Source organism: Chenopodium quinoa, unplaced genomic scaffold, assembly GCF_001683475.1.
Source record: "Chenopodium quinoa cultivar QQ74 unplaced genomic scaffold, ASM168347v1, whole genome shotgun sequence".
Taxonomy (NCBI): Eukaryota; Viridiplantae; Streptophyta; class Magnoliopsida; order Caryophyllales; family Amaranthaceae; genus Chenopodium; species Chenopodium quinoa.
In genome coordinates this window covers 420,587-437,312 of record NW_018742733.1, presented here as the reverse complement: position 1 = coordinate 437,312, position 16,726 = coordinate 420,587, and the positions used below count along the sequence as shown (strand labels likewise).

Sequence of the window (16,726 nt, the reverse complement as noted above, 5' to 3'; positions counted from 1 at the left end):
GCAAAACAAAAAAATATATTAAATACAGTATATTATAAATAAAATTTATTTCTGAGTGAAGTAAAGAAAGAAAAAAAAACTTACAGCAACTTCAGTTTGAAAAACAAATCTTTTATATTGAAAAACTCCTCTGTCAGTTTTTTTACTCTCTTCAATGTTGAGCACAGTAGCCCAAGTATCATGAATAGCAGAATTAACCTACTCAGACAGACGTAGGGAACATAACTCCTCCTTTACCAAAATAAGATCACTTTGTTCAGGATCTTCAGTGCGAAACTGACAGATAACAGTACCTATATCTTGTACGTAAAGACTGTTGTTACGCCTCTTAACTCCCTCATCTTCACCAGTAGGATCTAACTCAAGCTGCTCAAAATAGTGCATAAAAAACAAGTAATCACACATGCATAATTCATGTTCAATCAATCTTTTTAGATACAAAGGCTTGTTTTCTTGCAAATTCCTACACACAATCTTGTCTTTATTTTGAATTGGAATCTTGTGAATAGGTGGTAGAACCCAACCTAAACCACCAGCTGCTACCAATTTCTCCTCCTGCCTTTGTCTTAATTCATGAATTCTCTTCTCTTTTTTTCCAGAATATTTATCAGCTGCTATCATAGTAGATTCACCAGGAACATCTGTAGAACTAGGAATTTTATCAACATCAATTAACTCAATGTGTGTTTTGGGAGGCTGTTTTTCTGATACTATAAACTCATCATCATCAATACTAGGAGGAGCAGGAGTTTTATCTACTAAAATAATGTCACCAGTAGCAGCAGTAGGAGAATCCAAAGGAATAGAATCAATAGGAATAGGAATAGATTCAGTAGCAACAGTTTTGTTCCTCAGCAATTCTAAAACATCACATGCATCTCTAGGCTGAGGTTGTTCTTCCTACAAGGAAAAAAAAATATAATTATCAAACAAAAGTCTTCTAAATCATGACAATAATAATCTATACTACATAATATAAATTACTGACTAACACAATCTAATTAATAACAGTGACTAGTTTATTCCTGATGAACTCAATATAATTCCTGAATACAACAAGTTTATTTCTGACTAACTCAATCAAATTTCTAACATAAAGAATTAATTCCTGATATAAGTAATTTAATTCCTGACAATGACAATTTTATTCCTGACTTACTCAATCTTATTCTAATTCACTCAGTATTCCTTAGAAAAATATATAATTTTTGACAAAATCCATTACCTGATGACCTTGATAAATAGCTTAAGCGAGTTCCTTTGTAGCTTTAGACTGAATAACATCATCAGATTTAGTAAAAACCTGAAAGCATATGAATAATACAAATAAAAATAAATACAATAATATAGAATAATAAACAAATTTATTTATATAAAATATGATAGTTAAATGTAATAACTATTAAAATAAATTATTGAGTTAAAATACAAATATTACACCTTAGATGTGCTGTCATCTTCCTTGTTTTTATCATTTTCTTTTTCAGAAGTTTCTTGAACTTCTTTTTCAGTAACTTGTGCATTTTCTTCTTGGGATACTGGTGTATCTTGAGAAGTAGGAGGAGTAGGAGTAATTAAATGAAATCTAGGCAAAGAAGTATCTCCCTTGAGGAAATTCCTCCCTTCTTGCACAAGCCTAGCCTGATTCTCATTCATAGCAGATGAATAAATCTCATTGAGTCCCTTGGGTTTCTTTGGTGTTCTTGGAGGTGATGTGGAACTAAGTAGACCTTCATTACTAACTGAATGCACCTCTTTTTCTGATGGTGTTGTGCCTTCAACTAATTCTGGTTCTGCGATTGTGTCTTCAACATCACTTCCTTGAACATTATTCAAACCAAGATCATCTACCTCATTCTCTGGTTCTGTGCTTCCTTGGTTTGCATCCTCTAAATTTTGCTCTGCATCTTCAATTAGATCTTTTTCCAAACCAAGATCAGAAATAACATCATTCACCTATACAAAATAAAGAATAATATCAAATATATATCTAATATGATTTTAATAAGTATAAAAAAAATTATAATAAATGTAATCAAACTTACAATTGCATCAGCCTTAAGTTTTATTTTATCAAACTGATCCAAATCAGTAGCTAAAGTTTTAGTCTGCATTGCAACTTCAACTATTGCATCAATTTTTGCTAAAAAATCATCATTAGAATAGAAATCATCCTCTCCTTGAGATTGAGATTCTTGTGAATATGATTTTGCTTCATCCTTCAAATCAATAGCAAAGTCTATTTGGTTCTCTGATACAATCTTCAAGTCTCGACCAAATTTCATCATTTTCTTCTTCACAGGCTAATCAACAAATAAAATAAAAAATGAATAAGTAAAATGTAAGAAAGCAACATAATTGTTATTCCTGACTAATAGTTTCTTATTAGTAAAATGTAAGAAAATAGCATAATTCTTATTGCTGATAATAGTAATCTAATTTCTTAGAGTGTTTATCTTATTCCTGACTAATAGTTTTTTATTCCTGACAAACAACTTAATTTCTGATAAAAGGAATTTAAATCCTGAACAGATACTAATCAAAATAAAATAATAGATGTAAGAATAATATTAGATAATGCTAATTTTTGATAGAAAAAGTATAATTCCTGATAATATGGTAGAAAATCCTGACAATAATAATGTATTCCCAAATTACAACAATGTAAATAAATCAACAATAACCTTAATATATTAATTTCATTTCCTGACCAAATTTACCATATTCTTGACTTATAGTATCATATTACCGACTAATAGTTTCTTATTGCTGACAAGTACAACTTAATTTCTAATTACTGATAATTCCTGACAAACATATACTATAATCCAAATAAAATATTAGAAAATGCTAATTACTGATAGAAAGTACATAATTCCTGATAATATAATGTTAAATCCTGACAATAATAATACATTATCAAATCAACAACTTTAATATATTAATTTAATTTCCTGACAAAATTTACCATATTCCTGAATAACAGTTTATTATTCCTGATAAAAGTATTCTAATTTCTAACTAAAATTATTAATGTTGAATAGCCTGATAACAGTTTATTATTCCTGATAAAAGTATTCTAATATCTAATTAAAGCAAATTATACAAATCTTAAAATATAATAAAAAGATAGCAGTTTTAACTTACATCGATATCCATATTATCAATTTCAGCATCAGTAGGAAACTCTTTAGGAATCTTGTACATTACATATCTAGATTTGTCATCTATATCCTTCAATTCAAAGCTAGTAGATTGTACAACCAGATCTTCCTTCTTTCTTTCTTTTTTTTATCCAAATATTCATCTTCATCACTGTCTTCAATTTTAAACTCAATACTGTCCAGCCTTAAACTTTTAAGAAGAGCCTGTTCAGATTTGCCAGCATATTGTTTTGGTGAGGCAGCAGGGTACAGTTTCACAGTACCATAATCCATATTTTCAGCAACAGACTTAATCCTCTGGTTCAAACTCTCACAGGTCCAGTTCAAAATAAACGACTTGCGATGTAAAGTTGTCCCAAACTCAAAGTTTTGTAAAAATGCAATTACAAAAGCAACTAAACAGCCATTTACTTGTTTAGATTTTGTTTTCAACTCCTTCCCTTCCTTTTTTTTCAAAACAAAGGCTTGGAAATCTGCTATTGACGCACATAAGAAGTCCATAACACAACCAGCCCAGTTGAAAGCCTTAATGAAACGCACATCTTCTAAAGATTTGATGATATTAAAATTAGGAGACTTATCACCAATTGGAGCAAAAAATGTAGACACAGCAAACATAACAAACAACTTTTTAAAATCAGCACCACCATCTCTATATTTCTCAAACATCATCTTATAAGTAATAATATTCACATATGTCTTCTTCTTCTTCCTACCCTGAACAACTTTTTCTTCTGTTTTCCTCTTCTTTTGCTTCTGTGCTTCACCTTCATTTCCCTGTTCAGAGTCATCCTCTATATCCAAACCCAAGAACCTCCTCCACTCTATCTTCAAATATTCATCAGGATTGATTGATTTCTTTATTTTAGAAATCTCTTTCACAGGTATATCAGTAAAAGGAATACCCAACACATCAGCAATATTAGAACTATCAATATGAATTGCATGTTCATTTTTACCAACAATAAGATTTCTAGCATGAGGATTAAAATGAGTTACTATATAGTTGTACAGCTGATGATTGATATTGTCCTGCAAATTCATTTGAAGCAATCCACCAAAACCAATGTCTATAACATCCTTTTTTTGCTCATCACTAAAATCTTCCATAATTGTACAAAGATAACTAGGACCAGATTTAGTACCAATTTCAAGGTCTGAAATATCATCTTCAGTAAGAGCACTGAAAAATAAAAAACATGAATAAGACACACTTATTCCTGAAAAAAATTATGTTATCCCTGATAACAGTAAACTTATTTCTTAGCATAATTATCTTTTAAAACATTTAATTCCTGACTATTATAAATTTTAAAACATATAATTATTGTATGTAATACTGATATTACAATTCCTGAGTATAATTATCTATTTTCTGACTAATATTATCTTAAACCTGACTGAGTTATAATATATGTGAATATTATTATCCTAAAACTGACTATCCATATCTATTTTCTGACAATAACTATCTAATTCCTGACTAATATATGCTAATTCCTGAATGTTATAAATTTTAAAACATTTAATTACTGTATCCAAAATTGATATTACAATTCCTGAGTATTATTATCTATTTTCTGACTAATATTATCTTAAACCTGACATTGTTATAATATATGTGAATATTATTATCCTAAAACTGACTATCCATAACTATTTTCTGACAATAACTATCTAATTCCTGACTAATATATGCTAATTCCTGAATGTTATAAATTTTAAAACATTTAATTACTGTATCCAAAATTGATATTACAATTCCTGAGTATTATTATCTATTTTCTGACTAATATTATCTTAAACCTGACTGAGTTATAATGTATCTATATATTATTATCCTTAACTGACTTTCCATATCAATTTTCTGACAAAAACTATCTAATTCCTGACTAATATAATCTAATTCCTGGGTATTATAAATCTAAAACATTTAATTACTGCACATTATATTGGTATTACAATTCCTGACTATTATTATCTGTTTTCTGACTAATATAATCTTAAAACTGACTGATTTAATTTTATTCCTGAATAATATATCATAATACCTGATCAAAAAAATCTAATTCCTGTTTAAGATATGCTAATTCCTGAGTATGATAAATTTGAATACAGACAACAACAACTTAATTTCTGATGAAAAACATCTAAATACTTAAAAACATATACTATTATCAAAATAAAATAATACAATTAAAGATAATATAATAAAATGCTTATTTCTGATATAAATAATATAATTCCTGACTATATAATAGTCAATCCTCAAAACAATCAAAATTAAAACTAATGTAATTACATCAAAAATAACATAATCCTACACAAGAATATTCAAAGTAAAAACAACAATTTACATTTCATCGAACACCTGGTGTGCATCTGAATATACAAAACAATATTTTTCCGAATTTAAAAGAATTTATTTCGAATATCACACCTCACAGATCGACTTCTTTTAGAACCTTGTTTAGGACCACGCTTCTTAGGATGCTGTGAATCATCCCTACAAAACAAGAACAAGAATAAAAAAAAATTACTGACAATTTTTTTAAAAAAACGAATAAGCAAAAAATAACTAAAAAATTTATTAACCTTTCTAGAATTTCAACTATCTTCGGAGGCTGTTTTGATGATCGTTTAGTTCGTTTCATATAAACTTTTAAAGGAGAATCATCAACAGGAGGAAGGCCAGCCATTAATGTAGGTGAGGAAGACGGAATTTAGGGTTTATGTAAAAAAAATAAAAATTAAGTACATGCAAGTAAAATATAAGCTAGAAAATGAAGGAGTGATGCGAAATTTTAGGGAAAATGTAGTTAAGTTGAGAGTAATGGAGTGTAACTGCAGAAAACGTGGGGAAGAAGAAGGAGGAGAAAGGCGGAACGTTGGAAGACGTTTTTTTTTTAAAAAAAAAAAATCAAAAAATGATTGATAATTAATAGTCGGGCCGCTCGCGGGCCGAACTATTAAAAAACAGGCCGCGCGCGGGCCTGTAAGTAGAACGGACTCACATGAGTCCGTTCTACACAATATTTTTCGATCAAAATAATACTTGGTAGGGGGTGGTATTAAGGGATGGAAATTGGAAATTGATAAAATGACAAAATTGCCATTAATGAAAAGGGGTGTGAAAGATATATTACTAAGGATATTTAGTAGATTTATTATTTATTCCCTACATATTCTCACTTTGCTACCAAACAAGTTAATTGACATATTTTACCAATTTCCAACCACCAATTCCCAATCCCATTCCCACTCTTTAGAGCATCTCCAATGGTATACAAATAGGGACTTGCTTGCAAATTAATTAAAATTACAAGCATGTAGTTTACCATTGGAGTGGAAAATTGATGTAGCTAGATTAAGCAACGTTGCTCAAACAAGCAACATTGCTTGATTTTTCAATGATAATATCACCCATTAAACATATGACATGTGTATAATAAAAACTATTTTAATTATTTATATTTATTCCAAGCTACAATATGTTACAATTAACCATTGGAGCACTTTGTAGCTACAAAATATATTAGCTCCAATATTTGATGTGGCAAGATATTGTAGCTTACCATTGAAGATGCTCTTATTCCCCCAATTCCCATTCCCACATGCCAAACGCCCCGTTTTAGTTTCCTACAAATGTTTCCACTCTGCAAGTTCATCGAAAAATTGATGTTCATTACTGGGCAAATTCTTCGATTGGAGAAGAATTGATGTTCTGCTGAAAATTTTCTAGTACCATATTTTGCTGATGGTGGTATATGGAGCCCAATTATTACCCTTTTAATTAATCCCTGACCCGACCCGCCCCTAACCCGCATAACCCTAGCCCTGACCCTATCCACTGATAATTTATAATTTATAAACAAAATCTTTCCCCACCTCAAATTAGTCCGTTTGATTATTATTTGTTCCCATTAATTCGTGTCTTCAAAGAGTTCAACTTTAAACCCACAAATTTATTTGCTACTCTGTAATTAATGATTTTCCAATGACAACACTTTCCCTTGTATCCTTCACCACTTCAACCTATTTTTGCCATAATCCAACAAATATTTTTCTTCCAAAATCATCTAAACCCATCAAATTTCACTATCTAAAAAGCAACAAAAACGTTAGTTTTCATCAAAATTGCTTGAATATTGAGCTATGTGCTTATAGAAGAAAAGGATTTTTGCATGATATGAGAATTAGTGAAAATGGGGTTTTATGGGGAAATGAGAAGAAGTTGAGGTCGCAAAAAAGGGTTGTATTGGTTAAATTTAATCAATTTCCTGATAATTTTAATGGTGGGAGTGGTGGTGGAGGTGATAAGAGAGATGATGGTACTACTACAAGAGTGTTGGTTAATCTTGCTTTAGCTGTGGGATTGACTTATCTTACTATGACTGGCCAACTTGGTTGGGTTCTTGATACTATTGTATCCCTTTGGGTAACTCTTATCTACTCTACTTGTTTCAATCAATTATGTTTATGTTTGTCTATTAAATTAGTTATGGAGTTGTTTATTTGGATATTAATTTGTCTTGTGAGTGTTTGCTAGTTTGTGGGAGTTAAGAGTTATCGGGTTTATTGTTCGTGTTTGTGAGATTGATCAATATCGGATATTAGCTCATGGTGACATGCTCATTTTGAGTCTCAGCATGTTTGTTTAAAGTTTTGGACTTTAGGATTATTGGGTGTGTGGGAAATTTTTGGTGGAGGTATTCTAATGCTTAAATTGTAAATTGTATTGTTTTTTTGAGGTTTTGAGTTGGGCATTGTGTTGTTTGAATTGGGGTTTTGTGTAAGAACTTTTGGGTTATTTGGTATGTGAAAATTTGGGAAATTTAAGTTTGAACTTTTGGTTAATAATGTGTATTGTATAAACTAGAGCTATGAGGTCATTGGTTGGCCAAGAAACTTGAATTGGTTGGTTACTTTTTGGCTTCGATAAGATGTCGAATGCTCGTTTTTTACGTTTCAGATGAAGAATGAGCTGTTTTTTAAAATGTGTGGTTTGTAGTCTTTGTACCGTTTACCAACATCAAATAATTGAGAAATTGGGAAATTTAAGTTTGAACTATTGTTAATGTGTGAGGGTTTCAATTGGTATTTGATGGCTAGACACTTGTAATAAATTTGTGGTTTGATTCATACCAACATCAAGTAAATATGGGATATGCTGCTGTTATTGATAAGTTGCTATGTAGAACTGTTGTTCATTGTTGAGAGAGTGAGTGGAAATTTGATATCTGCATGGAAAATACTTTACTCTCTTTGATAATGCCAGATGGCCTGATCACTTGGAGATAGCTTGTCAATTCGGGTGGTTATTCATTCATGGTCAATAAAACTGCACAATAATATGTTTCTGTTTTTTAAATAGTTAAGGAAATAGTTTATTGCTGTTTGTTACTAGGACTGGTATATGCATAACAGGGGACTGAAACAAAAGAGGATTGCTTGGTATTGTTTGGGAGGAGAAATTTTTGGGTGGTAGGCATCCCTTGGTTGTGGGGTTAAGAGAAAGAGACGCATGGGAGGGAGAGAGAGTGAAGAAGTTTATTGAGGTATAGGAGGAGATTAATTGAAGAGAGAGCAAGTGGTGATTTGGGAGGAATGCTAGTATAGCTTTTATCTAAATATGGTCAATGTTTATCGATGAATTGTTATAATTTTGATGTTTGGTAAATGCAGATGACTTTGTAATTGCATTGCCTGTATATACTGTCAAATTTCTCTTTCTCTCTCTCTCTCTCTCTCTCTCTATATATATATATATATATATATATATATATATTTTTTTTTTTTAAATTTTTTTTCCTTTTTTTCATAAGCTTATACTTGTATGTTGATAAAAGACTTATTATGTGCACTTTAGAATGTTTACCTAAGCTTTGTAAGTTCCACTTTGCATGCCAGCTCCATTTATTCTTGTTTCGCAGCTGGGGGCTTATGCATAACTCCTTGCCCATACAGCCAGACTGGAATAAACGGTAGAAGGTTTCAAAGAATCTCTATTATGTTATAACCTGTTGCTCATTTCAACATCTTAGCTCTCACAGCTAGGGATGGTTCTGGGACAAAGAGACAGGTGTAGGGAAGGGGTCCCCATAGTACCTGCCTAGGATTTTCTCCACCCTTATCCACCCCATGCCACCATTCTTAATATTGTCTACCATTTTGACCTGGCTGGTAAAACCTTCTAACCCATGCTCACATGGATATCCATTGCCGGCTTAACCTGTCTGCATTACCTGCTTCAACTGAATACTTTTTAATCCATTCAAAGACAGAAAAAGTAACATTAAAGGTCTGTATTCCAAAAATTAATCAGCAGTAAAGGATGATCTAGCATCATAAGGAGAAAACATAAAATAATCTTTGATCTGTCAGCAAAAGAAAATAATGGATATGGGTAGAGAAAAACTAAAGTTTTCTTAAAAATCATTACATCATGAAATTCAAGATATAAAACAGATACAGTTGAAATCTTCATGGTGCATTACTGCCATGTTAACATAGTTCATAGTGATTAGATTATGAAGATTTTAATAAAGATACGAGAGACCTAACTGTCAGCCCAAACTTATCACAACAGGCTAATATTCTAAATTTGTAATGAATGGTGTCTTTATTAGAGTTTGACCTAATATAGAAACAAAATTTTCCAAGATCTCAAATCACCGATAGCAAGGCCTTCCAAGATATTTTGCAATTTGATAGCAGTGAAGCAAAAATGGAAGCTAGGAATTCATGAGAGAAAGCTCTGTTATTCGAACTTGGGTACCCAGGTTTTTATCTTCATTTTGTTGTTTGTATTGGGTGTTGTTGCGAATTTGCTCCTTTGAAAATGATTGTCTATTGAATATTTCTCTTGTTGTTCATAGCAATACATGTTTTCATCCCTTCATGTAACAATCATGTAGTGGCTTCAATGCATGAATTTATTGTTGTCAATCTTGTCATTATTCATAAATTACTCTTTTGAAAATGGAATAATCTGGAAGATGGTTGATTGGTATAGGGTTAGAATCCCTAATTTCAATTTCGGCTATTTCGCCTTTTGCCATTCACATAATCATTGCATTAATTTTTTTGTCATTAGTGAACTTTATCAAGCTTATAAGAAATTGTCCTATGTTGTCATTTTGGTGCTGTGGCTGTGTTGCGCATGCTAAGTATCGTATACAACATGTAATCACTTTTCTTATGTTTGTCGTCGTCATGCTAATCTACATTTAGGCATTTGACTTTGCTCGATCAATATTGTATGAAAGCTGCCGTATTTAAAAAATGTATTGCTAAAAGGGAAACTTTTACCTTTGCTGACTTTCCACATTGTGCTTATGCAGCTGCTGGCAATAATTATACCTGTAGTTGGCTTAGGAGTGTTCCTATGGTGGGCAGGAAGAGACATAATTCAAGACAGTGTGAGATATTATAAATTAACTTACTTTTCTGCTTTTGCTATGATATGTAAAGCTTTTCTTGCCTAATAATCCTATATATAATGTTGGAGTGTGGTAGCTCTCTTTGGAAGATCAAGGAACTTTTTTTTAAGCAGGGTTTCTTGACCAGTTTAGCTTATTTATGGCAATTGCTGAATTGCGGTTCCTGTGAGTGAAAAGAAAATTCACTTTTTCATACTAGTCATTTTATGTTTGGTCCTTCTTCATATTTTCTTCCCAAGTCCCACCTAGACTCCTATATATAGTGAATTAAATCCTGACCAGATTTTAAAGGTTTCGAGCTACCATGACCATAATATCATGTAGTGAGAACTGCGTACACTCTGCATCACCTGAGAAAATGAATCCTTGACCAATAGTGTGATTGTCATTGCATTTTTTATTTATATAAAATTCTGCGTTCAGCTCCTTCCATTCTTCTATACATACCCTTTCAAAATCTAATACCAATATGCTTCTATCTCTTCATCTTTTATATGATACCTTTCTTGATCAATAGCATGTAAATCAGTAAATGGTTATAGTTATATGAATCTTTGGAAGAACTGCATTGCTGAGTGAGCTTGCCAAGATGTGTTGAAAGTTCGGAACATATGAACAGTAATGAGCATACCAGAAGCTCAGACGTGCTTGTGTTTCTATTGATTTAGCTAAATTTTAGGTGGTTTCTGTAAGTAAAGTTGTAAGCGATCTCCTAATTGTGTTAGCAATATAATTATGGATGGAAATAAGCAGGAATTCTAATGAATGTTTGTCATTCCTTTTATAGATGATCTTATTGTATTAGTCGTTGAATGGAATGGCTTTTAAGAAGTAATTTCATTATTAGTTTCCCATACCAAGCTGTCAAGCACAAATTATGTATACAGGTTAGCTAAGCACAATATCACATTATGTAGGAAGTGTTTACATTGCCTTTTCCTCCATTATGTCAATATGCTAAATGTGCAATTCTTGGTCTTGAATAAAAATTACTGGTCTACAGCTATATGTTGCTTTCTTTGACTAATGAGTATCTGTATGGTGTATATATATGCAGTGTCCAAACTGTGGTAATGCTTTTCAGGTTTTCAAGTAAGAAACCGCTCAATTGCTTAACAAATATGATTATTGCTATTGCTATTGCTATTGCTATTATTATTATTATTATTATTATTATTATTATTATTATTATTATTATTATTATTATTATTATTATTATTATTATTATTATTATTATTATTATTATTATTATTATTATTATTATTATTATTATTATTATTATTATTATTATTTATTATTATTATTATTATTATTATTATTATTATTATTATTATTATTATTATTATTATTTTATTTTTTTGATTTACTAATGGTGTCTAATGTCAGATCAACTCTAAATGATGAGCCTCAGCTATGCCCATATTGCGCTCAACCCTTCTCAGGTAAATAATGTTAGTTTTAATTTGTTGTAGATTGTTGAGTAGCTATCTAAATTCCAGTAATTGTATTACAATCAGATCAAAATTCTTTGGAAGATTCTTTGGTATACCGTCACCATGTCATATATATACTCTACGTAGACTGACTGAATGCATAAAGCCTTTCACTGACAGTGCTCAATTCACCACAACTGCAGCACCCAACATTTTTTATATGATTTCTCGTTACTCGTGCTAGCATTCTCACTTCTGATATCTCCAAGTATTGTCCTTCCAAACCGATCAGAGTTCAGGCTGTAATGAAAGGTTATTTCATTTTGAAAAAAGAAATAAAAAGCAACACTAGTTTTCACGCTTTACAAAGACTTCAAAAATATTTGTTTATTTTTGGCTATATTATCAAGAATACACATTCAAAGCTTACAAACTTCATGCTAGTAACAGTTAATGTTGCATTGATCTGAAACATAGGGAGTGTTATAATTGCAAGAATACATTTGATTATAATTTATAGATGCATATAGTTTTATGGAGGAAGAGATTGTTTTGGGTGTGAGCTTACGTAAACTTATCTGAGCTATAAGAACTTACTAAGTTCTTTAGTACTACTGTAGTTGTGAATTGAACTTAAATTGCTCTTATCAACCCTTATCAAAACTTATTGGCATCACATGAAGGATTAATGTCTAATTTTATTTAGATCTACCAATCTCCAAGATTTTTTTTTTTGCGTAGAAGCAGTCAGACCCTACATGAACCTTGACCAGAATATACTCATTGTCTTTCTAAAATTAACTGCTCACTAATTCTCAAAATATTCTGCCAGTCTGCCTTGGTTCTTTTTATTTCTACAGTGGTCAGAGTCTTCTTCTTTCTTTAAGCAGCTCTGAATTGAGATAGTGTTTTCTTATTTACTTCTATGCTTAAAACTTTCTCTTCATTGTTCAAAAATCTTTTCTATGTGGTTGCAGTTTTTTTTTTTTTTTTTTTTTTTTTTTTTTTTTTTTTTTTTTTTTATAACAATGTTCTGTAATCTATAAAAATTTGCTGATATGAAATGAAGAGGAATATTAAAAAGACATGCAAAAGAAGGTATGGTATGCAGGTGTACAAAGAGGGTCAGGACTTTGGAGTTGTCATGCCCTTAAGCTATGATTTATGATTCCATCTATAGATCAATAAAAGCCAAGTGCCTCATAATGTAATACCTGACTCCAAAACGATTCCCGTGTAACAAAATTCTGCTCGAAAATCATCATTTCCTTATCCTCCAGTGCATCAACATTTGAAACAGAGTCATCTTTCACACTTACTGATCTTCCCCCTTTTCTTTCTTCCTTCCACGAATCCACACCACTAAAACTTTTCTGCCCTTACTAGATGTACTGATGATGACCAGTTTTCTTTGGAGGTTGTCTCGTCTCTCCTCCTCACAAGTTTATGTGTTGGATAAATTCTCAGCTTACATTCAATTTATCATGGCATTATGGCTCTCAATAAAATTACATCTCTTATTAATATTCTGGAGATTGAGTGGTCTTTTAGCTTATTTCTGGATTACTCATATATGCTTAGGGGTTGATGTGGAGGATGGGGTCTCCATAGCTGGGAAAACGCTCCCCTCACCCCCCCTTCCCTCGTTCCCTGTCCTGGGTTCATGAGAATGTTCTGAACTTCTTAAGACACCTTTGTCTTCTAAAGCTTTATGCTTTCTCTATAGTTTTTACAACAACAATAAAAAGTGAACTTATAACAATCAGTTCTCTTGTTAGGAGTTGCAATGTGTTTTTGGTTTTCTGCTATATCTAGGTTGTCTCTTTGAGGATTATAATGCATTGGTTGTAATAAGCTGAATGACATATTCTTTTTTATGGAGGCTGCAATATTCACCTCACTATTTGCTAAGTTTTCTTCTGCAAAATTATAATGCATTGGTTTATGTAAAACTTTTCTAATTGGAAAAACTTCTCATTGCATGTATCAATGGACTTGTTGAAATATATCAGTGGAAGGGAATAAGTATGTCAAAGAACCTATTAACTTTTCCTCCAAGCGTTCAACTCCATTTGGACAAATATTTGATGACTTCTCACCTTGGTCTAGAGAAGGTATGATCCTGGATTTCAGATTCTTATGCATGTATTTTTCCTTTCTATTTGGTTCCTTCGTTCCAAATTAGATCCTGGTTCCTTCGTTCCAAATTAGATGACATGTTTTGAATTTCGACACCATTCAAAAAAATTACTTAGTCTAAATTTTATGATTTATATATAAGGAAAAGCATAGTCATACGAGATTTTGTATCAACTTTTTATAATTTTTACTTATTGATAATTGGAGATATTTAATGTTTTGAATTTATGCATTGGCAAACGTGATAAAAGAAATGTGTCAATGTATCATATTTTTGGAACGGGGGGATTATATCTTTTACACTTTGTTTATATTGAAGGAAATGGAGGGAAAGGAAAGGAAGGGAAGGGAAATGGAGGGATGGAGTATATTTCATGTGGATATTAAATGGGGAAGGAAGGGAATTGGAGGGGAGAGAAATGGAGGGATTAAATCCTAAAAATTGATCTCTCCAACAATGGGAACATTTGGAAGGAAAACTCTTTCCCTTCCCTCTTCCGCCCTCCCCTTCTTTTCTTTCCCCTTTCTTTATCCAAACACCCTGATAGTCATTTCCGTGGATATTAAGGTGTCTTGTCATATTATAGTATTTATAATTAATTATTACAAAATGCAAATGTGTGTCTTTTTAAAAAAATTTGCACTTTACTATCTTGAAATAGATGTACTTTTCCTTAGCTTTACAATTTTCCTTCTTGAAGCTTTCTCAAAATGTTGTTTGGCTTTGTACTACTTTTAATTAGACATGCCTGCCTTGTGAGTATAAACTTCGCATACTTTCATCTGGAATCTTGATCTCATCTGGATATTTAGTTTTTTTTGTACTTGTCATTAGCTTCTTTTGATCATTGTTCTGGCAAGTGCTGAGTGATGCCGCTTTTTCTCTATTGCTTGGATACTTGGAAGTTCCTTTATTTTTCTTCTAATCATCTTTTTGAAAGTTTATAAAATATTTGAGCACTAGAAATTGCATGAAGGAAAAGAGATGATATTCCTTGGTAGCTCAGTAAGCTTGACCAGAGGAGTAAATTATTGGCTTAAAACCCTGCTATCTTATTTTATAGAACATCAGTAGTTATTAGGAGGATGCTTATGGGCTTATGAGTTATGGCTATGAATAACAAGATCCTGACTCCTGAGAGAACTGTGAAACCCTTTTATATTCTATATCATTCGAGGGGGGAGGAAGACAATAAAGTGAAGGACAAGTTGATGTGTGAATTGGGTATTTCTAGGTGTGAACAGGGTATTTATAGGTGTACACAGATTTTCTGATCCTTTTTCCTACATTTTTCACCAGTGAAAACTGAAGAAATTTTGTTTGTTAATCCGTCACTGCTAGAAGCCTTAATGTTTCCATTTCTCGACAGTGCTGGCAAAATTGAGACTAGAGATTTTTTTTCTCCTATTTTCTGATTAGTCGACCTGTTTTTTCCCTACAGTGGCTTATCAAGTTGAAATGCTGGATGTCAAGTGTTTCTATTTTGATTATCTCTCGTGCAGACTTGTTTTACATAGCTACCGAATTTTGTTATACAATATAAATGCTTAGATATGAAAATCGAATTTAGACTTGCTATAATTGGTACTAGGCAGTTAGATAATTTGCTAGAATGCTTTAGTAATGTATTCTTGTAGGTGACAACTGACAAGTAAATTTCTATTTGCAGAAAAGAGTGCTTCATCATCTGTAGTTGATGTTGAAGCCGAAGTGAAAGATGCAGAATGAAAGCTCACATAATCTTGTTCCTGGTTGAAGGTAATGCTTTGTTACAACATCTCATCCTATGATTGACATGTCCAAATTATAGGCCATGTTTATATTTAAGTTTCGAGATAATAGGTCATTTTTTCAATTTTATTAACTTTAAACTTTTTTATATTCTCAGTAATCAGGCTTGGTCTTTGGTGTAGCAAAATCCAGTTTTGAAGTTGCAAATATAGAAGGGATGTAGATATGTATATATACAATCTTATTGTCAGGTTATTCGAATTGGTTATGTAATTCATCATGTAGTGTAGCTATTTCTCTAGGATGAGCTTGATGAGAGTTGGCCTCACGCTAGAATGTAAAAGCTTGGCATACTGCTCCATGCCACTACTTTTCATGTAATGTAACTTACATTCTAATAGAATTGTTTGTACATGTTGTAATTGTTATCTTAAATCCTGTTACCAAATTTTGTTAGTCATGCAACTTATATGTGTTATTACTTTCTTTTAGGGTTGTGCAAAATCTTTTCCAGTTTACCTATTAATATGTGAGCCTAAACCATAACTCCATAAGTGGAAATTCAGTCATTTAGATAAGAACATCATTTAGAGAACTTAGAATTTCTTAAATGTGTTATTAACAATGCTTAATTACATTCTAAAGAGAGAAGGGAAACAAAAGGAGGCACCATCATCCATTGTTTGGAACTAGAAGGATCAATTTTCATTTCTCTTTTAATAAACGAAATCCCTTATTGTTGGAGAGACTTGGAAGGAAAATGGAAATTCACCTTCTCCCTCCCCTCACCTCACCTCACCTAGTCACTTCCCTTTT

General features: G+C 31.7%; 1 protein-coding gene across 1 annotated transcript; it reads left to right on the top strand.

Annotated features, from left to right (window-relative positions):
* Window positions 1-7,046: 7,046 nt before the first annotated feature.
* On the top strand, window positions 7,047-16,345 carry LOC110723697. The gene is made up of 7 exons (XM_021903045.1): window positions 7,047-7,602; window positions 10,508-10,585; window positions 11,664-11,698; window positions 11,993-12,048; window positions 14,052-14,153; window positions 15,849-15,937; window positions 16,068-16,345. Exons 1-6 carry the CDS (start codon window positions 7,162-7,164, stop codon window positions 15,905-15,907), a joined length of 771 nt encoding a protein of 256 aa, XP_021758737.1. The 5' UTR covers window positions 7,047-7,161; the 3' UTR covers window positions 15,908-15,937; window positions 16,068-16,345.
* The last annotated feature ends 381 nt before the right edge of the window (window positions 16,346-16,726 follow it).

Bases quoted from the DNA above. Each gene is read 5' to 3' on its own strand.
- LOC110723697 (XM_021903045.1), top strand. From the start codon at position 7,162: ATGACAACACTTTCCCTTGTATCCTTCACCACTTCAACCTATTTTTGC. The intron at 12,049-14,051 runs GTAAATAATGTT...GAAATATATCAG, and splicing joins TTGCGCTCAACCCTTCTCAG to TGGAAGGGAATAAGTATGTC. The intron at 14,154-15,848 runs GTATGATCCTGG...TTCTATTTGCAG, and splicing joins CTCACCTTGGTCTAGAGAAG to AAAAGAGTGCTTCATCATCT.